At 34.8% G+C, this 24,094-nt stretch overlaps 3 protein-coding genes across 6 annotated transcripts; 2 read left to right on the forward strand and 1 right to left on the reverse strand.

Moving 5' to 3' along the window:
* Positions 1–414: 414 nt before the first annotated feature.
* On the forward strand, positions 415–11,812 carry LOC136814302 (delta(14)-sterol reductase TM7SF2-like; the record flags this gene model as incomplete). Of its 3 annotated transcripts, XM_067070826.1 has the most annotated exon segments (10): positions 415–1,158; positions 1,364–1,418; positions 1,581–1,763; positions 1,982–2,082; positions 6,233–6,361; positions 6,689–6,857; positions 7,526–7,606; positions 8,281–8,403; positions 10,233–10,393; positions 10,587–11,812. In XM_067070826.1, coding segments are annotated over 9 exon segments (1,746 nt in total), but the record flags the coding sequence as incomplete, so codon positions are not given.
* Positions 11,813–14,547: 2,735 nt separating this feature from the next.
* LOC136814309 (acid-sensing ion channel 4-A-like) lies at positions 14,548–18,354 on the forward strand. The gene is made up of 3 exons (XM_067070834.1): positions 14,548–14,652; positions 15,575–15,901; positions 17,318–18,354. Exons 1-3 carry the CDS (start codon positions 14,610–14,612, stop codon positions 18,352–18,354), a joined length of 1,407 nt encoding a protein of 468 aa, XP_066926935.1. The 5' UTR covers positions 14,548–14,609.
* An 888-nt stretch (positions 18,355–19,242) lies between these two features.
* On the reverse strand, positions 19,243–23,480 carry LOC136814303 (programmed cell death protein 2-like). 2 transcript variants are annotated; one of them, XM_067070830.1, is made up of 5 exons: positions 23,010–23,480; positions 22,288–22,395; positions 20,799–20,944; positions 20,268–20,381; positions 19,243–19,426 (listed from the first exon to the last, which is right to left on the reverse strand). In XM_067070830.1, the coding sequence occupies exons 1-5, from the start codon at positions 23,398–23,400 to the stop codon at positions 19,268–19,270; spliced, it is 918 nt and encodes a 305-aa protein (XP_066926931.1). In that variant the 5' UTR covers positions 23,401–23,480; the 3' UTR covers positions 19,243–19,267. The 2 variants fall into 2 exon arrangements, with proteins under 2 accessions (XP_066926931.1, XP_066926929.1); XM_067070828.1 differs by having other exon boundaries at positions 22,851–23,480.
* Positions 23,481–24,094: the final 614 nt, after the last annotated feature.

Raw genomic sequence — 24,094 nt, forward strand, 5'->3', positions numbered from 1 at the left:
ATTCCAAACAGTTTGGTAAATTGGTAAATTGCATAGAATGACAGCACTGCAAACTTCCACAATATTAGAGCTGTCTAATTCTGCAGCTTATAACAGGGGCTCAAAATCATGTGCAGTTTGTAGACCAATCAAAAAACTTTTCATAGTAGGACTTTAATTTCCTACCTAGAGTTTTTTCAAAATCATCCTTGGCAATAAGGCTACTTTATTCAAAAAAGAAAAAAATTCTTCAAAAGTAATTGTAGTAATTAAAAGTAATGATCGGACCGAAAGTGTCACATCAAATTTTGAAAGGAGGGACCAAGGATTTAAAAGTAGGGTATTGTTTTTGATTTTTGTAACTCAATAACACAATGGTTTTATTTCATCTCCTCAAAGTTGATTTAATTTTGATTTGAAATATTATCTTTTTAGACACAGATTGAAGTTGAAACACCAAAGAGTCCATCAAGAAAAAGATCCCGGTCAAGATCTGCCAGTCCTGGAAGGAGGCGGTCTCGTTCAAGATCACCATCAAGGAGAAAACCAGCATCACCAAAAGAAACTGGGTCTCCTGTTGCAAGACAGTCAAGGTCACCTGCAAGAGGGAGGCGTACAACAGCAAAAGCAGAAAGCCCAAAACCTAAAGTGGAAAGCCAAAAGGCTGTGAAGGTTGCTTCAATAAGCCCAAAAAGGGTGTCCAGTGAGAAATCTGTAACTGTTCAAAAGGAAGAATCTAAACAATTGAATGTTGAAGAAATAAACAGTAGAGAACCTATTACATCAAGGTTGACCAGTGCTAGAAATAATGGTGTAGAACAACAAACAACCACTGTTACAAGGCGCACAACACGATCAGTTACGAGAGCTCTCCAAGAACAACAAGAGTCAAAGGATGAAAAATCAAGCTCTTGCTCTTCCTCAGGCTCCTGCACACTAGCTTCTGCAGCATGTTGTACATTAAAATCTTTACCATGTCTGGTAATGTCAATCATTGGGATGATTCTACCAACTGTTCTTCTCTGTGGATTGTATCTTTCCTGTACCAAAAGATCATGCACAATGCTGAAATTGCCAGCTATACCATCGTGTGAGAAATTCTTCAATTGGAAATCCACAGGATATGTCTTTGGTTGGTTCATTTTTCAAATGGTCCTCTCTGCAATTCCCCTGGGAAAGGTTTGTTCAGCTTTTTTATTTCACAGAGATCATTTTCTTTCAAATATGTATCTATCTGTATCATCTGTTATACTGATAAAAAACGTTCTATTTTGGGTCTTATTTCATTTTAAATTAATACACACATCAGAATTTTCCTTCTAACGTTTGAGCAGTTTACAAACTTTTACAAATCCGTGAATCTCTTCTCTTTGATTGTTTTTAGGTTGTTACGGGACCTGTCTTAGCCGATGGAAAAGCCAGACAACACTGTTTGAATGGTATGTATAAACTCTTTAACTTTTTACTTGTCATTATTTTTAATATAGGTGATATTTTTCTTGATTTATTTGAACCAATTCAAAGAGCATTGTCTGCGACGACATTTAAATTTGCTTGTGCAATTCAATATTGATTCACCAGGACTAAATTTTCCTTTTCAGGTTTGTTTCAGTTTGCAATTTCAATGGCCACCATTGGAGGATTGGTATTTTATGGCAAACTCCCATTCAAATATTTGACTGTAAACTACTTGAGTCTCATCACAGCTGCCGCTATCTACAGCTTTATTGTCAGCATCGTGGTTTATTTTGCGTCAAGAAATGCAAGCCCCAAAGAACCTTCAAGTACGAAAATAATTCCCTCCAGTTGTTGCGTAAAGTTTAAGGATTCTGAGGAAACTAACACTAGAACCTCACCTCATAATTGAGTACTGTATTTTTTAAATTTATGACCTTGCTTTGCCAATCAAATTTACGGATTTTAATAATGTTTTGAATGAGCTGCTCCTCGACTTCATTGATTAGTATTGCATCGCTAAAATGTATCTCTCGTGAAATTTTAGATGGATTTTTCAGCGATTTCATGAAAGGACGTGCTGCCAGCCCACGAATTGGAAACTTTGATATCAAGATGTATGCTTTCAAAACAGGAGCAGTCAGCTGGGTAAGACAATCAAATTAGTGTTACATGTCTATGACAGTTTATTACAGTGATCATTATTTGCAGATTTGATTAATTGCTTTTCTTTCAAACTAGCTTGATCAGTAAACAGGTTTCAAAAATTAGATAGACCTGGATAGACATAGTCAAGACCTGTAATGAAGTATTTTACCTAGTCTTACCAATTAGTTTACTTCAAAACTTTAACACACTCACACGCGCGTACAAGTCCATTCTAATCTAATTTTGCATTGCAACAGCAGCTGTTTCAGAGACCTTTTTCTGAAAATTTTGTGTGAATTATGAATAGCTGAAGAGAGAAGAATGACTAAATGGATTTTGAAAAATTGCTTAAGGTGAGTTAAGTTCCCGTTGAAATTTTATAAGTTTAATGATTTCTAAGTTTTATATTTTGATCTTGTATTATCATTTTCATATTTTCTTACTTTCTAGATGGCTTTGAACTTGATTTACAGTATGTCCATCCTTCGAAAAGACTGGAGAAGTAATTACTCTCTTCTGGCTGTCCTCGCCACGCAAGGTCTCTATGTCCTTGATAAACTTTGCTCTGAGGTATTTGATTTGATTTAGATTATAATGTTCATTGAAAAAATTATGTATTTAATGGCTGCCCAAACTAAGTTTGTCTAGAGCTTGATGAATATTTTGTAGAATAAGGAAGTAAATACACCTGTCAGTCTTTTATAAATTTAGCTATGAATAGGGTCTGGACAATTGGTTGGGGTCGTCCACATAGTACGTACACACTAAGGGGGTGGGGGGTCCTTTCAAAAGCGTATGTTTGCGTACAGGAGGAGGGTTACTTGATTTTCAACATTTTAGTGCGTACGTACTATGTGGACGGCCCAGTTTCTCATTTTGCTGTACTATTTTTCATTTTAGGAACAACAATTGCACACTGCAAGTATGAAATCATCAAAAGTTGGATACTTCTTCTCAATAACAAACTTCCTTTTCATCCCATTCTTCTGTTCAATGCAAGTCAGATATTTGGTGTTCCGTGGTACATCATTACCAGTCAGTTATTGTGTCATTCCATTACTTATCACAGGTTTGTTGATTGTGTCTGTACATACAAGTTTATTTGCACAACGTGTTGTGTAAATGCAATGTAATTGATTTTGAAATTGTGGCCTGGTTTACTCTGCAGTTTTATCAAGGCCGCTTGAAAAATAACAATACGCATTGATATATATCGAAATTATATCTACATTTTAAATTATTTGAACTTGGCATTGACCCATCCTAAGGAATTAGAAGAATTTAAGGTCTTTTTTTTAATTTTCTTCTGAAATAGTTTTTAAACTTGACCTTGATAACTGTTCTCTGGTGACCAAAACATTCTCATTTGTTGCATCCCTTGCTTACTTTACCACTCAATTCAATGCACGGTTTAAAGAATTTGGTCTCAATTTCTTTTTCAGCATCCGGTTTGGTGATTTTGGCTCAATCTCGCAATCAAAAGTTTTTCTTTAGAACCCGAAAATATGATGCCATAGCAGCTGGTGAGTATAACCAGATTTCTTTCTTCATGTCTCAATTATAAGCTTGCGTGAATAGCTTCTTTGATTAGTTGTTGCATCCCTTTCATTTGCCAAACAGTGACATCGATTGGGCTGTTCCATTAAATTTCCATACAGGGGGGGGGTGGACGAAGCTTTTCAAGGCAAAAATAGATTCTTAAAAATGTGTGGATACCCCCTGGAAAATGGCAAAAGTTTGAAAAAAAACCCTTGGAAAAATTCATTTCCTACCTTAAAAGTGAGGGTGGACGAATTGAAATCAGTCTTTTATCTCCTGGAAATTTTAGAACAACCTTTTACCCCCTTGGAAAATGAAAAAAATACTCCTTTATACTCCCTGGAAATTCCTCTCTGATTACCCCCTGGTAATGTTCGTCCACCACCCTGTATGGATAGGAAATGGAATGACCCATTTTGAATCCTTAACATGGATGAATTACCATTCATTCATTATCACTGATTTTCAAAAAAATGTCAAGAAATCGTTGTTGTCATTTAAGGATTGAGTTCCATTAAGAAATTTTTTATTGTTTTATTTTAAGGTTGGAATTACATCATCACACGAAACGGCAAAGGGATCTTATGTGATGGCTGGTGGTCCCAATTAACACATCCCAATTATTTTGGTGATTTCTTGCAAGCTATGGGTTGGGCTCTCTTATGTGGTAAGTATCAATGTCGTCTTTAATGAAAAATGTTGGCTATTTTTGCGTTTGAAAATATTTTACATGGTGTGGTTCTTTCGAATTTTTTGCGTCTTTGAAATTGCCTACTTCATTTCTTTGTTTATATTAGAATATACGTAACTACGTAACTCAATCACCAGTTGTTGGTATAATCTCATGATGAAATATTTCTCTCAGCTCAAACTGTTCACGTGTTAAAAGTTTTTAAATGCAGTTTGTTTTGGGACAATTTTACGCAATTTTAATTATTTTATTCATATCGAAAAAAAAGAAAAAAGAAAAATGTTTATTTTATCTTCGTGAGATCGTCACCCTCCACTTTCTATCTAGAACTAATTCGAACTCCTTTATCTCCTCTAGGTACCAATAATTTACTTCCATGGATGAATGTGTTGCTCCGATTACCCATGTTGATTGCACGTGCTGAAGAAGATGACAAAGCCTGTAAACACAAGTATGGACCAGCCTGGACCGAATATCGTCAAAGTGCAAAAAGCAAAATCTTCCCATTGATTTATTAAAAAAGCAACACTAACGTTTATAATATGGAGCAAATGATTACTGAAGAAATTCTTGTTATGGTTATGTGTTTGAATGACACAGAAATGTTGGAAGTTGTTGAACCACAATCTTGTTTGCTTGACATTACTATGCAAGCACTTGAATGAACTTTCCATAGCCATAGTCTTTTTTCTTTAAGTTTGTCTCGATTGCCCATATTATCTAAAAACTTGAGTCGTCAAGGCTGGTCTCCACTTGCGCGCGCTGCGATCGCACTTTTTCGAGTAAAGCTTCCACGCTATTGGTCAAAAGAAAAATGAAACAATTCCATTGGTGCGATCTGAGGTAACGTAGCGCGCAAGTGAAGACCGGCCTTTAAGCTCAAATTAACTTTTAACTCAATCATTAATCACTTAATCTTTTTGATAAAGGGTCACTACCGCTTTAATTTTTCTATTTATTCTGCACCTGCTGACATCATTTTAACGAATTGTAAATAATATGCAAATAATTATACCGTATATTTAATATTCCATTTATATAAAACCTAGTCATTTTGATTTATAATTTGTTTATGTCGTAATATTTATCGATTTATGGTGTGACGGTTTTACTCATTCTAATTTTGTGTTTCTAATTACAAATTTTAATTTTATTAATTACGCTTTATCATTTAATTATAATTGCACTCAAGATTTTTTTCACAATTATCTACTGTATTGTATATTCTTTATGTATTCTTCAAAAAGAAGAAAATACTAAGTAATTTAATCTGTATGCTTTCGTTTATTGAATGAAAAACTAAAACAAACTAAAGAGCCCTTTGAAAATTGTAAAAAAATTGAAAATTAATGAGTTTCTTTTTTGCCGTTTCTGGTATTTTTTACAAAAGCTCTAACCTCTCTCAACAGTTACTTAGCTAAAGTGAACTTGCAGTCTTAGAATAATCAGTTTTCGAAATGAGATTCATGTCAGTAAACAAGATTTTATTATTTTACAGTTTTCCATAGACCTACCATCTACCCCCTCCATTGAATACTACCTATGCTTCCAACCTTAAAAGAGTTTCGAGTTTAATGCAGCCCTTCTATTTCTCCTTATTTTATTAATACTAACAGTCGTACCGTAACTGAAGGTTATCCTTAAAGGATTTATTTTTAAATAAGAGTGATATTGTTTGCTTACTCATCAATTTTAGTTTACAAGCTTTTTCACATTGGATTTACACGGATGTGGAGCAAGATTGGTCAAAAAAGGAAGATAAAAGCATTTTTTCTTTGCTTACATCAGCATAACATAACAATAGGCAGATACTGACCCAATATGAGATATGTGTCTGATTTGAAACGGGTACACTTATGTAAAAACAAAACATTTAACTGACTGACTAAGCTCAATTTAAACTGTTTCTTCTTGTTCCAGGCTGCATATAACGTTTGTCTGTTGGTTCGTGAAATGAGTAATGGAAAAGACTTGACCAAAACCAACCCTGGTTTCCTTCTCCTTGTGGCTTTTCAAATATGGTATGCTCTTGATCTACTGGTCTTTGAGGTAAGCCCGTAATTTTTTCCTATCAATAATTTTAAATCTAAGTAGCAGGTTGTCCAGCCCCTAGAATCGGCAGCATCTTGTGTGGAACGCAACAGTTTGCGGTTATTTCAAGAAAAGAAAGGAAGTGGAGACATTTTTTTTGAGAAAAGGAGACAAAATTTTTCTTCCTGTAATAACTTTTCGTTAAAACCATCACCATTGTTTAAAACTTTCCATTCCCAATCTTTTTGTATTTTTTTTTTGTATGACAAGGTCTACAAAACAGGATAAACCTCTTTTCATATTACCATGGCTCAACTTAGCCATTTCATTTAAACTTGTTTTCAGGAGTCACTTCTCTACACTGCTACCCTCTCCAAAGACAAGATGGGGTATTTCGCATTTGACATGATGTTCGGAATCACACCGTTCTATGGAACCCTTCAAACACGTTATTTAGTTTCCCATCCTGTCGCGTTGCCATGGTACTGCTTTGTTATTCCCATCATGCTTCACGGTAAGGATATTTTTCTAGATATGTTTTTTTCTAGATGGGATTCTTCTTTTACAAAATAAGTTTATAATGCTCTAATACTGGGCTTTTCAACTTGCTCGATCACTCCCATCCAGTTCTGCAAAAATAGGCTACCGAGAAAATGAGTCCAAGTAACGCTCTTCTCAGGTTCAAATTATACGAGTTATGTATCTGCGTTTTTTCTGTGGCGGTAAGGTTATAATTTGTCTACATCCTGACCGACTGAGGATGATTTTCGGCTCTAAATCGCGGGTGTTTCTAAGTCGCTTTAGTCACGCTGCCCTCTTCCTTAGCGATAATACATAAACTCGCTATTGAACAATAAGACGGTCAGTAAATACCCTTACGCAGACTTTCTATCGTTTTCTGAGAAATATCAATCTTGTACAATACTATACTTAGGGTTTAAGGACGAATTGCAAATTAATGATATGATGATTACACCACCTACACCTTAGTCTAGCAAGCTAGACGACTAATTCAGACATAGTAAAATTAAAGCAAAAAGTAATGGAGGGAACAATCTTATACAGACTAAATCCCGTAACATTAATCCATATAACGCCTATACTACTGTATTACACGCATTATATACGACTCCAGTCTACCTACACCTTTCTTCTATGCTTTATTCTTTATTTTTGTCATAGTTGTTGGTTTTTACATCTACCGAACATCATTGATGCAGAAATTCCTCTTCCGAAAAGATTTCAAGAAAGCCAGCGAACTTGGTAAACATTATATAATTTAAAGTTGATATTTGGCTCCTCGTTGCTGGACGGAGCATTCTGTCACCACAATTGCTGAGATTATTGAAAGAATCAGGCTAAATCAATTATAAAAAGAATCAGTTTTCCGTATTGAATCAAATTGTCCTTTTTCCTTCGCTCGCGTTATCAAGAGTAGAACGTCAAATTATTCAGATTTTATATTATATCCTTTTATGTATGATATGACTTGTAAATTGTTTTGACTCTTATTATGATAATTTTTGGGACTAATCGCTGTTTTTTCTTATTTGGCGCGCCTTCAAAGAGAGCAATTAATCGTTAATTGCATAAACCTTTCAGTGCAATTTACTTTCCCATCGGGGAAAAGTAGTGAAACCCATTGTGCGATTAGCTCGTAATCACAATTCGAAAATTGCACTCGTGATTTTTTTGTTTCGAATTTTCATCGTCCTTTCGGACTCGGAAAATTAATAACAAAAAATCACTCGTGCAACTATTCTCGAATCGCACTCGTTATCATGTGATTACATATACTAAGCATAATACTTAAAAGCAATATCGGGTTCATGTACGACGCTGCAGGTCAGTTTTTATAAATTTGTCTACATCCTGACTGACTGAGAATGACGATAAATCAGCATCCTCAAAAAAACTGTTTTTCTTTTTCTTTTTAGGTGTAAAGAGTATTCCAACGAAATGTGGACGAAATTTATTAGTGGACGGTTTTTGGGGCTCATTACGTCATCCCAATTACACTGGTGACTTCATGATGAATGTCTCATGGGGTATTATCTGTGGTAAGTTGTTGCCTTGAGAACCCTATAAGAGGAGTGGTGGTGGAGGTGTTTGAATTCGTGATATTCATGACGTAATGTTTTATACATGGAAGCGCTAAAAAAAGACCAGGTGTTTGCCAAACATTACGTCATGAATATCATGAATAAGAGTGCCTTTGGGGAGTTTCTAAACATCGACCAGAAATGGCGACCAAGACCAGCGACCACGACCGGCGACCAGATAAATTTGGGTTATCGAGTTTATCTGCTCTCTCCACCGTAGAGAATATCCAAATCGAGTCCTGATGTGGCTTTCAAATGAACCACTGAGCACGTGGCTGAGAATTACTCTTTGACATTACCAGTCATTTTCTAGACAAAGTGACACTTTTTGACAAAAATATCGACAGGGCAATTAAGTGTGATGCCTGTAAACTTTATTACACCTAATATTTTAATTATGCTGAATGAGATGTCTTTAGTATGAATAGACAGAAATTGTCAGTAGGCAAAAGCTGGGAAGGGCAGTTTTAGAGATATCAATCTCATCAATTATTCTATTGTCCTTACATTGTCAAAATGACTTATTTTGACAAAATAATGATCTGATGATCAAATATAAAGCTTCCTAAATGAATTTCCGCAAAAAAATTGCCACTAATTACTTTAATGGGATAAATTTTCGCGGGGATTAATTTTCGCGGATTTCGCGGATTTGGGTGTCTTCCGCGAAAATAAGTCCCATTGGAAATTTGAAAAAGGCCCATCCGCGAAAATTAGTTTCCGCGAAAAATTTGAATTTTTTTGCAATCCGCGAAATTTCTATTTTTATCGTTTTTTATTTCAAAAACAGTTTTGACATGAAAAGCTAAAACTAATTCATTTTCAATTTAATTTTCTTATCCCGAATTTCTCTTCCGCTTTTTTACCAAATAGGCTGTGAAAATTTAGCTCCGCACCATGGAAGTTCAAATTCAACTTTTGATAGTTGTAATACATATCTCCTCGCCCTATTCCAAAACACCCTCTTTACTTGAAAAAAAAAAATTCTTAATTTTCCTGGAAAAATTTTATTTCAATGTTTTGACCCTTTTCAAAAATTTTAATTTGTACCCCAATCCGCGAAATTAAATCCCCGCGAAAAATCAGGAAATCCCTCATCCGCGAAAATTAATCCCCGCGAAATCTTAAAATTTCGCGGATGAGCTCAACCGCGAAATTTAATCCCCGCGAAAATTTATCCCATTAAAGTAATTTGATGCCGAAAATACAAAAGGATAGAAATTGACACCCCATTCAAGCTCCAAGAGCGTTAAAATGGCTGTTCTACACGTTTTGCACGTGGCTTTATAATTACTGTAGAAGAGACAGGGGTGAGTTTTTACTCTTCAATTCGATAAATAAATGATCATAGGAGAAATCTAAGGTGGAGAAAGAGGAAAAACTCGCTAACCCAAATTTATCTGGTCGCCGGTCGTGGTCGCTGGTCGTGGTCGCCATTTCTGGTCGATGTTTAGAAACTCCCGTGCCTTTGGCTGCTGAAAAAGTTGTTGTCTACACATAAAAGTTAAATCTTGAGTCACTCAACAACGGTGTGATTTGTTTATTTGACTTTTTTTGGACGTTCTAACCTAAGATTCAGTTAGTTTGAATTGTGTTTTGTAATCATTTATTATTCTTCCTTTGTAATCTTTCGTGCTTTTACAAATTAATGAGTGACATATTTGTCACAGATAATCACTTCAGGATTTCAGGGTTTTTTGCTTCAATCATTTCAATTTTATGTCCAATGCTCTGTAGATTAACCAGGTAGGTCTTCTATCAAAATATCACTTTTTGTCTACTTTCAGGTGTGACACACCTTTTACCTTGGGTCGCGCCGATCGCTTTGTTCGCATTACTCATTCAAATGGCCACCGCCGATGACAAAGGATGCTCCGAGAAATACGGTGCCAGTTGGGACGAGTACAGAGAAAGAGTCAAGTACAAGTTCATTCCTTACATTATCTAAGTATGATTATAGTTCTTTTTTTCGCTGTAAAACACCAATTTTAGATGTAGATATACATTATATTTAAAAATACGAGTAGACAGAGATTGGTACTTTTGGTATTATTTTGAATTGCCCAAGATTTTAGACACGTTTATATTTTTTTTTTGAAATACAATGTTTTCTATAAATCTTATGATTTTTTCTACCGAAGCATGGACAAGTCAGATGGACAGTCGAGGATATCCCGTATTTCCGGTATGATCGTAGAGAAAAATACAGAATTACGCAAGGAAAATGCTACCGCAAATGCGGGATATCCTGGTCTGACGAAGCTTTTGCGTGAGATTTATTATTATAATGAGAATGTAAATTTTATACATAATAATATTTAGAAATTTTAATGGAGAGAAAGAGAGAGGAGAGGGGATAACCCGGAAGTGGTAGCCTTCAGGCCTATACTAGACGTCACGGTTTTGGTGAGGTTCTCGCTATAGAAGTGGCGGTGCCTCCGTGGTTTTGTTCATTTGACTTTGGTAACCACCGCGGTGCCCAGTCTGGGTGTGCTTATCTGTCTTTATTCCCCTAATGTGTTGGTTTATAATTTTTAATTCGACTATAATATTGTTTATTTACAACATAACTATAATTCAAAATTTTATTTTGAGAGGACGGCGTTGAGTTGTTTATGCTAGAAACTATTTACATTTTCTTATCGGCGAGTACAATATGAGAAATATTTCACTCGTTCCGGATTTTCCGTATATTATCCTCGCCTAAAGGCTCGGAAAATATTGTACGGAAAAATCTCGGAACTCGTAAAATATTTCTCATATTGTACTCGCAACTGTCCGATAACTATTACATATTTTTTTTTGGTTTGTTAAAAATTCTCAAAGGAGGAGTCGTTATTCTGGAATTTTAATTGCCCGACTTTAAACATTTAAACTTAAAAATTGAAATTCACGATATTCATGTCTTTGTCTTATACGGGAGCACCCAAAATAGCTCGGGTGTTTGCTACTAGTTCTATTGTTCTAATTCAAAATTAGTTGCGAACACCTGGTCTTTTTTGGATGTTTCCGGATAAAACATTACGTAATGAATATCACGAATTAAAGTTCCCGTAGAATGGCATAATTTGGTGAAATTTACCTTATGTATTGTATAATAGTTTTAAGGGTTTTCATGTACCCTCAACAAAAGTCGATTCAGAACTTTGGTCTGACGAACGTTTTTACAATTAGGTTATACACATATCTTTATTTTACAGAGATAAGTATTTGAAAATGTAAAATTTATGATTTTTAAAACTTTTGAAAACTTTTAGTCAATTATATAACTCGTAACTTTATATTATATTATTTTAGGAATGAATGTATTGTTATATAACACCAACTAGAAACACTGGAAAGATTTTCCTAATAATGTTAGAAACAATGTTTGTGTTATTGTTAGCCTTAAATTAATCGAACAAGATTCATGTTTATTTGATCAAATTCTTCAGAAAGTGCACTCTTTTTTATCAGAACCAACAAATTTTAGCTGTGTTTAGATTTTTCGTACCTTTCTTAGAAGAAAAGTTACAACACTGTGAAGTTGGCCATTTTTGCTGTTCTTGGTCGTTTTAAAGGTATGTAAGTAATTTTCATCCAAGAAAGATAGGCATAATCTGAACACCGATTTGAAATCAGCAAGTTTCAAATATTTAAAAAATTAATGTCATGATTTTTGAATTTGAATCGGTAAAAATCTTCATTTTTTTATTTTTCTTTTTCTTCATTTTTCAATTTAAAAGAAAATTATCATTATTCTCCTTGAAAATATCTTTCCAACGGTGTCTCAATCACAATAAGGGCCGCGAATCTTTTTTCCGCAGGTTTTGGGGACAATACCTCAAAAGCCATTGCAAAATCTAATTTTACATTATCTAAACCCTTCTGACACCAAAACTCTTTCTAGTTTTATTGAATAAGTGTTCAAAAAGGAAGATTTACCTTCTCAAGGACAATACACATGTTTCTTACTTTTAAAACCATCCATTTTGTCCATTTAGTGAAAAAAATCATGTTTTTTGACTTTCGCATGACAAAATCTAAGCCGAACCCTTGCATGTTTGGTACCGACGGAAAGCACAGGGAATTCCCCATCAGACCCTGTTTTCGATATTTTAGTTTAGTCTTTTCAGGGGGTACAATAGCCTCGAATCTACCAAAAATTTGTCATTTTTCCCCTTCAAATAGTCATAAAAATTGACTCGGACAAATTGAACAAAAAGTAAGGTCAGAGGCATGTGCACAATTTAACTAGCTTTCCATCGGTTATACTTTTAATATACTTTTATTGTGTCCCCATCATGCGAAAGTAAAAAACAACCCCCTGGTATGACTTATTCTGTAAATTTGTTTTCTAAAGAATTTTGTTTTTATTTACAAAGATCTGCAGACCAGATATGCTTACGCACATGTTTAAAGAACAATTAACAGACCAATTAGAAAGCCTTGCACGATATCGGTCTATATTTTCGAACGTCTGGTCTTTTTTTCGAACGTCGAACGAAAAGATTCGAAATCTTTGAAAAATAAACAAACTCAGTAGTAGAGGAAGGAGAAAGAGAGTTAATTCTGTTTTCTGTCAGAAAAAATTAAACTTTAGAAAGTCTGATAGTGTCTCAGCTTTTCATAGAAATTTATCAGAAGTTTTTGGGCTTCAAGTGGAATCTTGGAATGTAACTTCAGTAGTCTTTTTACAAGTATTGAATATTTTACACTCGTTTAACACCTCTTCAAGCGTTGGTTTTCTAATCCAGCAGTAGCAGCACTGAACAGAGAGACATCATGCAAAGTAGAAGACTTTGGTATTTTTCTATGACATAGGGTTCTTCAAAAAGGTTAGTCACACATTATTTATTGGAATTTTTAAGCTGTATTAAGAGTGATTCTTATTATTTACACAATCTTTGGGGTACATAGCTAGCCGTAGCTTTGTAGGTTTTGGTGGAAGGGGGAGTCTTTTCTGACAAAGGATAGATAGGGAGATTGACTAACACTTGGTGACTATCTGGTCAAACCCCTATGAAAGCAAATTTCTTAAACTTCGTTCAACTGCAGATAAATACAATAGGGTCAAACAGTCATTTTTCTACAAAGGCATCTGAAGCAGTCTGAAGAGTGAATTGCTTTGATTCTGTTTAGCTCCAAATTAAAAGCACAGATATACTAGCAAGAATACATAAAAATTGATATAGGTTTGACTACTGTTGTCTCTATGTTTTTGACCAAGAGGACTAGAAAGAAGGCAGCAAGGTAAAGTTTTTTACCTTTGAGAAATGGAGAAGGATTATTTTTTAGTTAGAAGTATTTTTCAAAAAGATTTTGGAAATCGTTCGGAGAATTACCAAAATCTGAGTGTGGCCTTACGTGAACCTTACGTGGCTATATGATTCCACGTGAATTTATTTTAGTAAAACAATCCACGGTTTTTTCAAAAATATTTCAAAAACTCGAGTGAAAAAAAGATGTTTCAAACCCCTTATTTTCATTGAGGTATAATTTTCTAGCATGAATAGGTGCTGGGAAAAATTAAAAAAACTATAGTGTCCACATACTTTTGAGACAGCTTTGCTTCACCTGCCGTTGCTTTGGAAATACAGAGTAGCTCATCCTAGCGTTTTATATAAGGAATCTGTGTTTGCGAATCTGGAAATTTCCTTCCGAAATCTTCGACTTCTTATAAGAAATTCATTAGTTTCCTCTTCGAAAGATTTTTGATTTCATCTGAGAATTATCGCCATTTATTAAAAAAATATATATAAATTCTTCAAAGGTTTCTATTTTTGTGGTTAGTTAGCGATAACTCGAGGAATATAAAATTTATGTATTATTTACATCTCTATGTCCTATGAGCAGACTAATTAAATCTGAAGCTAAAAATAGTTTGTTTGTCTCAATATTGGTTAGATTCTAACCCCATGTTCAATTTTTTATTTGCTTTGAAATATTGGAACCGACTTGAAAAAAGTGAATACGTCGCTTCGAAATGTACTAAATTGGGAAGATTTGAATTCAGCTCGTCGGGTATTTGAATATAATTAATTATATAAAAAAAAATCGCGAGAATAGACTTGGAAATAAGCAGAGAGAAAGTTTGGCACCAGAGAAAGACAACACTAATTTTCGCATCATCTTGTGAAAACAACAACTTTTTACGACAAAAACTTTGATATTTTCTTGTTTTCATGATGGGCAACGAAAAGGAGGAGCAGAGGAAAAAAAGCGAAGGTATTGAAACTCACTAAACCTTTCTGTGTCAGTCAATAGCACCGCCCATGAAAATTTCTTAGCCAGAGGGCGCAAGAAGAACTAACTTTGGAGCTGATAGAAAGAGACAGGGGAAATTGGAAAAAAGTTTATAAATTCAAAAGGCGGTTTTGAAATTTTCAATACCTTAAAGGAAGAAATTTTGGCGGAAAGAAAATTTGGCGGATTTGGCGGATTTGACTGAAATCCGCCAAATTAAATTCCCGCCAAAATTTAGTTTTTCCGCCATCCGCCAAATTTAGTTTTTTCGTCCATCTGCCAAATTAAATTCCCTCTGAAAAAACTTTTTTGGCCATCCGCCAAATTAAATTCCCGCCAAAAATTTCTTCCTTTAAGGTATTTTTCAGTGAAAAAAAACTCTTTCAGTAGAGAATGAGCTAAATTCAGTAAATTGTTCAGAAAGTTAAAAAAAATTCAATTTATATTTCCTTTTCTCAGTTTTAGGAAGGATCCCACCGAGGTCCGGGGAGGGGGTACTAGGGTTGCAAGCTGACGGGTATGTACCACCCGACTTTCGACCCTTAGTGGGACTATTATGATACCCGGGACTAATTGGACCAAATTTGGATCTTTCAAGGAGCAAAAAAGTAGAAATTTTCCTATTCTTTCGACGTGAGACTGAAATTTAATTTTCTGCTTCTGGTTTCTCCAGCCCTTACAGGGACTTAAAGGTCCCAAAAAAGGCACTAAGGACGGCAAATACCCGAGGCTTTTTAACGCAAAGATTAAGTACCTTATCGGCCTTTTTAACGCTGGCCCTTATTGCGCCAAAAGCCTAAAAATAACGCAATAAGGGCCGGCGTAAAAAGGACTGATAAGGTAGAGCAAATATTTTCAAAAATCTATGAGCAATTTAATAATTTCGACATTTATTTCACTTCAGTCGACGACACGAAGAACAAATTGATCGAAAAAAGCGAAGAATATTCATCTTCATTTTCAATTCACGGACTGTCACGAACCATACATACAAATTCCAGATTGGAACGTACATTTTGGGTCATCGCTCTTTTAATCTCCTTAACAGTCGCTTTCTTTATGTTAAGACAACTTTTTGAAAAGCTTTGGCAACAGAATGTTTACGTAGAAGAATCAAGTCATGTGACCAGCGTCAATACTTTTCCAGTTGTTACTATTTGCACCGCCTTGATCAGTCAGATTGATTTGTTTTGTGGGCGACCTGCAGACGACCTTGTCCCAGCACATATGGGTACAGCTTTTATTGTCCTATTTCTTGTGTCCCTAATAACCTTGATTAAAAAAAGGAAGTAGGCAAATTAATTTAAAATGTTCGCAGGTAAAATTTTCGGCGTTTTGCTCCGAAATGAAACAAAGCCATTCTATTGGTTAGAAGCATGAACATAGAAACGACTGGACTTCTATCTTCTATTGTGTCTTTGAAGCGAGCTTCCTTGCCGCCTGTATTTCAAAATTGGTATAAAAAATCCGACAATATTCCGTCACAATTTTATTTCTTTGAATTACTTAGGTAAAAGGATTGATAGAGCTTGAACATTACACGTAACTCACAAAAGAATTAGTCTCAAATTTTTCATAAGTTTGCAATATATTTTATCAAAATTTTTCAACGCTGAAATGCAGAATTTCAACTGCGTGTATACAGGGTGTCCCTAATTAAAGTATCGAGTCGAAACACAACTATGAGTAGAAAGTTTTATGTGCGTGTTCACAAAATTGTATTTTAAGCTCTCCCTCTTTTTTCTTTGTCATTACGATTAATTTATACGTTGTAACTACCTTTTGTAATAAGCCTGTGTGATGGAGAACGTTCTTATATTTTAGCGATAACACACACAAACTTTTCTACTCAATCGCATGTTCAAACTCGATACTTTAATTAGGGACACCCTGTACTTTTGAATCACTTTTGTCACTCCAATATTTTTTTTATGACTTGATCCAATATTCTTTTTTATGACTTGAAAAAAATAGTATGCCAAAGTCGAGCGACTGTGTCATAAGAATATTACAATTTGAATCATATACTCTCTAAAATTATTCCATACTTTTGAGTCAAAATTTTGAAATATTAATCGGAGTTTTGACAAGCTGACGATGATTTTGCCTCTGTTATCATTGTTATGATATAGATAAAAGACTTAGATGAGTAGAACAATAGAGTCTTTTGTCGAAGTTTTGACGTTATTAGCAAGATATTCCCTAGACGTAGACGTAGAAAGAGTTAGGGCGTCAGGGCGGTTTACGGGAAAAAAGTAGCGGTAGAGTTTTGGAACAAACACTGTAAACATCTCCGCCACTGCTTACTCCACCCGAATTTATCACGCCTCTCCTAAACTATTCCCTTTTTAGTGATCTTGTGTAGACGATAGGATCGTCTAGATATTCCCAAGAGGTATATCATCAAAATGATTTTAACAATACGGCAACGAAGCTAGCTGTGTTATCTACAAATATACAAAGGAGATGGATGTCCAGTCGTTTATATGCTCGTCTTAGAAGTGACGTAAAAACAAAATCAACCAATAAAAGGGTGTCATTTTGTTTCGGTGAGAAACTGACAAATCAGTACCGTAAACGCTTATTACACAGATCTCACTCAGTATTATATTTTCTTAATAAAAACTTTTCTTTTGCATCAATCAAGGTACGTCATGTAATGCTCCAGGCTTCTGGAACCCAAAGACCGACTCAAACGATAAAACACGAGAGCCAGTGTACGTCTTTGAAATTATCCCATCGATTGGATCACAAGAGTTAGAAACACAAATGGATATAAACATTGAATGCCCGAAACCAGACGGCAACTGCAAAATGAAATATATCACATTGGAATACTTTAAGTTAGACCAACAACATCCCAAAGTATGCTTCCAATGGAATCACAATAATAATTTCAACAATTCGAATAATCTAATTGATTTACATGTCATACGGGATTCAGGTGATATCTTTTATCTGTATGTACACGACTACGATGAAAATCCTATGCATATTCCACAGCCGATTGCAATATCCCCGAAAATGAATGCTGCTGTTTTTTTCGAGAAAAAGATATTTAAGAGAATGAATCGTGACCCTCCAAACGCATGCGTGTCAAATCTCTACAATAACTCTAAGAACATTTTCCCAGGTAGATACACTCGCGAAGCTTGTATGAATACATATAAATGTTTAAAAGTCTTAGAAAAGTGTGGTGACGTTTTGGATCTCTGTCGAGATTATATTTCAAAAGAGAACTTGGAAAAATACTGGGCTAAATATACAGACGATCAGCTGGAGTACACACTTCCAATTGCTCAAGAATGCATCTATAAAGGATATGAAAGTGGCGAGTTTCAGGCTAGTGATACAGATTGCCCGATGGCTTGTCAGCGAACAAAGTACATTGCATCAACATCTGTCGTTCAACGAAATGACAAAGATACTAAAGGATTTGTACTGTCCTTTTCATATAAAGAGAAAAATGTTTATCAAGTTTTGGAAGAGAAGGAAGTGTACACATGGGAAGATTTCGTATCTGGGATTGGAGGTATGATTGGATTATTTTGTGGATTTTCAGTACTTTCAATCGCTGAATTGTTGGTTTTTCTCGGTTTGAAAGCTGTAGCTTTGGTTAAATATTGTCGAAATAAGCCGGCTGGTGGATTAGAATCAGGGAGAGTCACCTTCAGCAAAAAATAATGAAGCGATGGTTATTGATATGGGTGATGACAAAAGAAAAGATGTACTTCATATGAACGCTATTTGTGGTTAAAATATCACCCTTGAAAACCAGGGAACTATACACTGAAGATGACGTGGAATAGCATACCGTAGCGAATATAAAGATAGACATTAATTTTTCTGCTTGACTGAATTACACTCAATTACAAAGAAAAAGTAAGAATTTTCACGACTTTTGTATTAGACGAAAAGGATTGGATTTCCGTCAAATGAGAGAAGTATAATCATGACGCTTGCATAACGAAGCGCTATTCAAGTATTCTCATAGACTTTACACAGATTTGAAACAACCAATGGACGTAATTTTGTTTTATGAAATCGGTGAAATGTCTTTCCCACTCGGCACTCTTTCGTCGTGTTAAAGATACGTGAAACCTAGATTCAACAATGGTACCAATGGTTACAATGGTAGTGTAAGTAAACGTAATGTAATCCGACCAGACACCCAACGGTTTGCATTTAAAGATTAGGCCCTTTACAACACCACGGGGTAATAATATCAAGGAAGCAGGACTCAATGGAGAATTCCAAAACCGAAAGATTATACTGGCCTTAATAAACACTGGAGATGCAAGGGGTTAATCTAAAGAATCTTACATGTACTAAAGATAAACAAAAAGAACGACAAACTACGCATGCGTGATATAATGCAGGATTTTTAAAGGAGCAGGCTGTGCCAGTTGAAATTTGAGAATGGAAATCAAGACTAGACTGGATATTGAGCATATCCAAAAAGATGGCCCTAAATATAATCTCCATCAATAAAACAAGGTTTTTATCTAATTGAAAATTGATGACTAAAGCAGACATACTTTAGAGTTGAAAAAAAAAAACGAATAAATCATATAGTTTTTTTCGAATTTCCAAAGGGTCATATATTTATGAAACTGAAATCTTGTTTCCATACAAACTCTTCATGATAAGCACTTTCATTGCAATTGTTTATACAAGTGTAAATACATAACGTTCCCCAATCAATGCTGTCCACAGTCGTTTCGATACCCAAGTAATTCAACATCTGTGGTAAAATCTGAAATTGAAAAATTATAAAGTTGAGTCTTCATAACTTGAACATCTATAGCTTGAATGTTTCCGTACCCTTAACCGCCGCATATTCCGTCGGTCAATTTACCTGACTGCTCCCCGGCTATTATATAGCCCCGTCAATTGGACGTCAGGTTCCTTTTGACCCTGACGTTACGTATTCTTCATTAGAAATAATACCCAATCACTCTAGTCTCAGTATTATAAAGATGGATATTTGAACTCGATTTTTAGCACGTTCGCTGCCGACTAGGAGTAAACCCGGAGCGGAGAAGAGAGGTCAAAATACCAGTGGTATTTCAAAGGGCTATGAGTTTTTTTAGGAATGATTGCTTGCTCTTCTTACTTTTTTGCGAGCTATATAAAGTTCTACGTCGAATAGAATGGTATACAATTTGAGAGCATTTGTAACAAAACTCAAGCCATTGGACGGAGCCTCTGAAATTCATATTTTCGTGTAAATTCCAACGAGTAAATTTTAGTATTCAGAAAAGGGTTCATTAGTGAATTTGTTAAATAATTTTCTGCAAGCAATCTTTGTTACAGTCTTACGCTTATATCGCATGCCATCAAAGCAAAAGGGCCAATCTCAAAATAAGTGTCTTAAAAACTAAGACTTTGAATACTTTGTTAGCTTAAAAATTTGAGATTGACCCTTTTCTTGTAGTGGACAGGGATTCTTTCTATCTACAAGTGAAAAGGGAAAATCTCAAAATTTTGAATTAGCAAAGTAAAAAAGACTTTAGGAGGTGTTGGACCTTTTGCCTCGATGGCAACAATATGAAAATTGACACTTGATGTATTAAGGTGGAAATGCTCGAAATTACCTGAAATTCGTATTGTCGTTTGCTTCCGCAGGAACATTTCGGAATGTCTTTATCGAAAGGGATTTTTTCTGAGGATACCCACAAAGGTATTCCACCAAGGTCATAGCGAATTATCTGAAAGACAGAAAAGTACATAAAAACATTAAAAATACATCTCGTTTATATTATACACCATTCAATAACCTCAGTCTGTTGAAGGAGAGCTAAGTTCCATTGATAAAGCTTTGTCCAGTTTACCCTGGTCATATCTTTCGGTGTTTATCAATAACGCCGAACACTCGACAACCTTTACAAATTTGACCGGTGTAAACTTGAGCCCAGCCTTCTTACCGGTCAAATTTGTTCATGTAGTTGAGTGTACGTGTATTTTCTGTTCACTGATCCTAACTGAGTATTTCGACAAATGAGAATGGGTGTAAAAGTAACACTTGGGATGTCTCTTAGAAAAGCTTATTAATTTCTCTAAAAGTTTTCCTGGCAATTGGCAATTACTGAGATATCTTATTGGGACAGTTTTATGAAGAGAAATACCTGGTCTGGCTCTCGATTTATTCGTTTTTTAAACTTTTCAAAATATTCGTCTCGCGTATTAGCTGTGGCTTTGTTGAATTCTTTTTCGAGTTCTTTATCCAAGTCTTGTTTACCATCACTCATCAACTCTTTCAGTCTTGATTCGTCTAGAAAATAATATTTGAATATAGTAGGGAGGGGCAATCCCTTAGGATCCGTAGCATCAAGTCAAGTCACTTATAATTTGAACCTCTATATCTCGAATATTTCTATAATACGAAATAATACATCGGCCCCTTCAGCTGGAAAGTCGTATAAAATACTCCTCGTAATGCGTGAATCTTTCTATAGTTGTAGTTCCAAGAAAAATTTTTACCCCTTAAAGATCGAATTAGAGAGAGTTATAACACTGTAAAATGTTTGTATGCAATTTGACAACAATGCCCAAGACAATTGACATCGTAAAACGAACACAAAAATCACATCACAATATCAATCACATCAAACCTTTCTATTCAAGTTTGAATTTTAGCAAGAAAACAATGTAGAAATATAGGATTCTAACTTTAAGAACCGTGTAAGAGCCTATTTTCAATAATTTTGAATTGTCATTTTTAAACTTGGGAAAAAGATTTGGGCAAAAAGATCTGAAGGTTTTTCTCAGGACCATGTAAGGCAAAATATCTATCACGCAGCAGCCTCAGCTCAACTTCAATACAGTTCGAAGGCCTGGTTGTATTGAGACAGGATCTGACTACGACTCATCCTTTTTCTAATCTGATAGCCAGGTCATAGACACTCCTATTCAGCTCTCAAAAATCGTTTCTCTTATTTTGAAGCATTAATAAGAATTGCAAAAAGTCTTTGAAGATTCCAAACCAATTATCCTAGGAAACCAATTATCTCGTAGGTACGAGAGCAGGAATCTGCCCCTCCCCACGGCGAGCACATCTTGCTGAATCAGGCTAAATCTATTGTCAAACAAAAAGATAGGATTCTGCAAAATACAGGTTAAGTTGTAGTAAAAGTGAGGATCTCGTCATCAAGAAATAAAAATCTTTTTTAAATTCTCCGGTCTGCCCCAAAACTTTATCCTCATTTCGGTGAAAAAACTCGTCCACAAGCAATAAAAATAAAAATTTCCACAGAAAAGAAGAAAAGAAATTACTCTAATAAGAAAAAAAGTGTGCCAAATTTCTGCTAAATCCCATCATTCTGGCTAACCCACATTTAAGTTGAGAATATCATATACTGTAATAGTTTCATAATACCACTCAGTACAAAGAGACAATTTTGGCAATTTCGCAAGGTACCAGTAGTTTCTATTCTGTAACAGTCTGTAACTACCATAAAGTCAATTACCAAAGCAAATAAAATTTGTCTTAATTTTTTGCGTGTTAATTTCAATGCCGTTGAATACTTGTTTAGTAATATTCGTGTAATAAGAGGTATTTGGGAACAATTTGAGATTTTTTTATCAAGGTTCAGTGATACAAAATTAACAACATACCAATACCACCAATGTTGTTATTCTTGGAATTTTCTTTTTTCTTTGGTTCTTCCTCAATAACGATTTCATATTCATCAAATAAAAATTTGTTCTTCGTCGAAATGATGGCTGTATAAAAAACAATGGGTGAAAATAAGAAAACTAAAAAATGAAACTAAAACTAACTCCTGGTTAAAGTTGTGGCATTATGAAACTCCTTCTATCTGGACTATGATAGACCTTTTGTTAGTCAGGATGTCATATTGAATGATTAAAAACTCCAGTATTAAAACAATGAAACTTCAATGCATAATTATCATAACTGTGCATTATTTTTTTCTGACCATTGTTTTGATGCTAGAGTAACTATTCAACATGACATCCTAACTAGCAAAAGGTCTATCTATACCCTACATAGGCAGCTTGTTTGTCTATCTAGGTCAACCTTATTAAGTATACACCGATCATCAGTTTCCTTACAAAATGCAAAATTGCTTAGCTATAAAATTTACTAAGGACTTTGAATGTGAATACTAAAGTCTAAAAAAGGTAGTCCAAAAATAAACAAAACAAAAAAGGCAAACCTATTGTTCCACGATCTTTACAATTTTTCTTATGTTTGTTGAATTTCCAATCAAACGCTTGATGTTCTTTGGAACAATAGTATGTGTCATGACAAAGCGAGCATTTCTTATTTCCATTTAGACTACACACTTCACATAAGGTCCATAAAGCTTGTTTACTTTCAAACATTTTCCGCAGTTCTTCTTCAGCTTTTTTATCAAGATCATCTTCAGTTAAGTCGTCCTCTGATTCCTCTTGCAAAGAACGAAACACTTTTACGCATTGTTTCTTTGATGAATAACATTTTCCGTTTGAACAACAAAATACATATAATGTCCGGTGATAGTGTTTCTCTTCTATATCAGTTGGCACATATATTTGGCATAAAAAGTGCAAAATGGTGTCACAGTTATTACAACGTGCTTGCGATTCTGTAAGTAGACTATCCCATCTTAACCATGCAGGCTTTCCACCAAGTTTGCTTGGATATGAGATACCCAACATCCGAAAATCATCTTCGCATTTTTCAGCAAAACCCAGGTCTACGCTATCTTCTCCTGCTTCAGCCATTTTAAATATATAATATATTATATCCCTTTTAATGCTTTAAGTACTCACTTTGAGGTATCTAAAGATAATGAGAAATATTTAAATAGACCTTTTGCAGGACGCAAAGTCATGTTGAATAATATTTTTGAAACTCCATTCACTGTAGCTTTAAAGCTCTAAAAGAGCATCTAGTAACATATGAAAACAAAAACATGATTTTTCAATGGAAATCAAAACAATAAAGTGAACTCACAAACGTCAATTTGTCTGAAGTAATAAAATTAAAACAATTCTGTTTGATCATTTGACAATCAAACAAAAGTTGATAAAAGAGCATGCTCGGCTCAGAATCACTGACAAATTACTTTGGTGGTTCGGACTGGGTCAAATCTACAGTTTGAAAAAAAAAATAAGTTGCAATGCGCTCTGAGCATTTAGCTACATGTGATGCAGCAGATCATTTCAATAGAAGTTGTTTGAATGTCTACAATATCCGTTGCTTTTTCCAAAACTTTAAAATAAGTTTTAAAAAGGATAATGTTATTTTAATAAAGATAGTGTCGTTTAAAATAAGATAGTGTCGTTTAAAATACGATAGTGTCGTTTAAAATAAGATAGTATCGTTCTAACAAAGATAGTATTGTTTAAAAAAATACAGTACTGTCAACTGCTCTATAACTTGGGACGATTGGTCGAAACATGGGACTGTTGATAT

This window comes from Clytia hemisphaerica, unplaced genomic scaffold (assembly GCF_902728285.1).
Source record: "Clytia hemisphaerica strain Z4C2 unplaced genomic scaffold, Clytia hemisphaerica genome assembly, whole genome shotgun sequence".
In the NCBI taxonomy this organism is placed as follows: Eukaryota; Metazoa; Cnidaria; class Hydrozoa; order Leptothecata; family Clytiidae; genus Clytia; species Clytia hemisphaerica.

What these genes read in the sequence shown, in the direction of transcription:
- LOC136814303 (XM_067070828.1), bottom strand. Translation starts at nt 23,400, where the DNA reads ATGGCTGAAGCAGGAGAAGATAGCGTAGACCTGGGTTTTGCTGAAAAA. An exon ending in TAAAGATCGTGGAACAATAG is followed by an intron (nt 22,396 to 22,850) that starts GTTTGCCTTTTT and finishes TTTTTTATACAG; the next exon opens with CCATCATTTCGACGAAGAAC. An exon ending in AACGACAATACGAATTTCAG is followed by an intron (nt 19,427 to 20,267) that starts GTAATTTCGAGC and finishes TTTCAATTTCAG; the next exon opens with ATTTTACCACAGATGTTGAA.
- LOC136814309 (XM_067070834.1), top strand. Translation starts at nt 14,610, where the DNA reads ATGATGGGCAACGAAAAGGAGGAGCAGAGGAAAAAAAGCGAAG. An exon ending in GCAGAGGAAAAAAAGCGAAG is followed by an intron (nt 14,653 to 15,574) that starts GTATTGAAACTC and finishes ATTTCACTTCAG; the next exon opens with TCGACGACACGAAGAACAAA. An exon ending in CCTTGTCCCAGCACATATGG is followed by an intron (nt 15,902 to 17,317) that starts GTACAGCTTTTA and finishes GCATCAATCAAG; the next exon opens with GTACGTCATGTAATGCTCCA.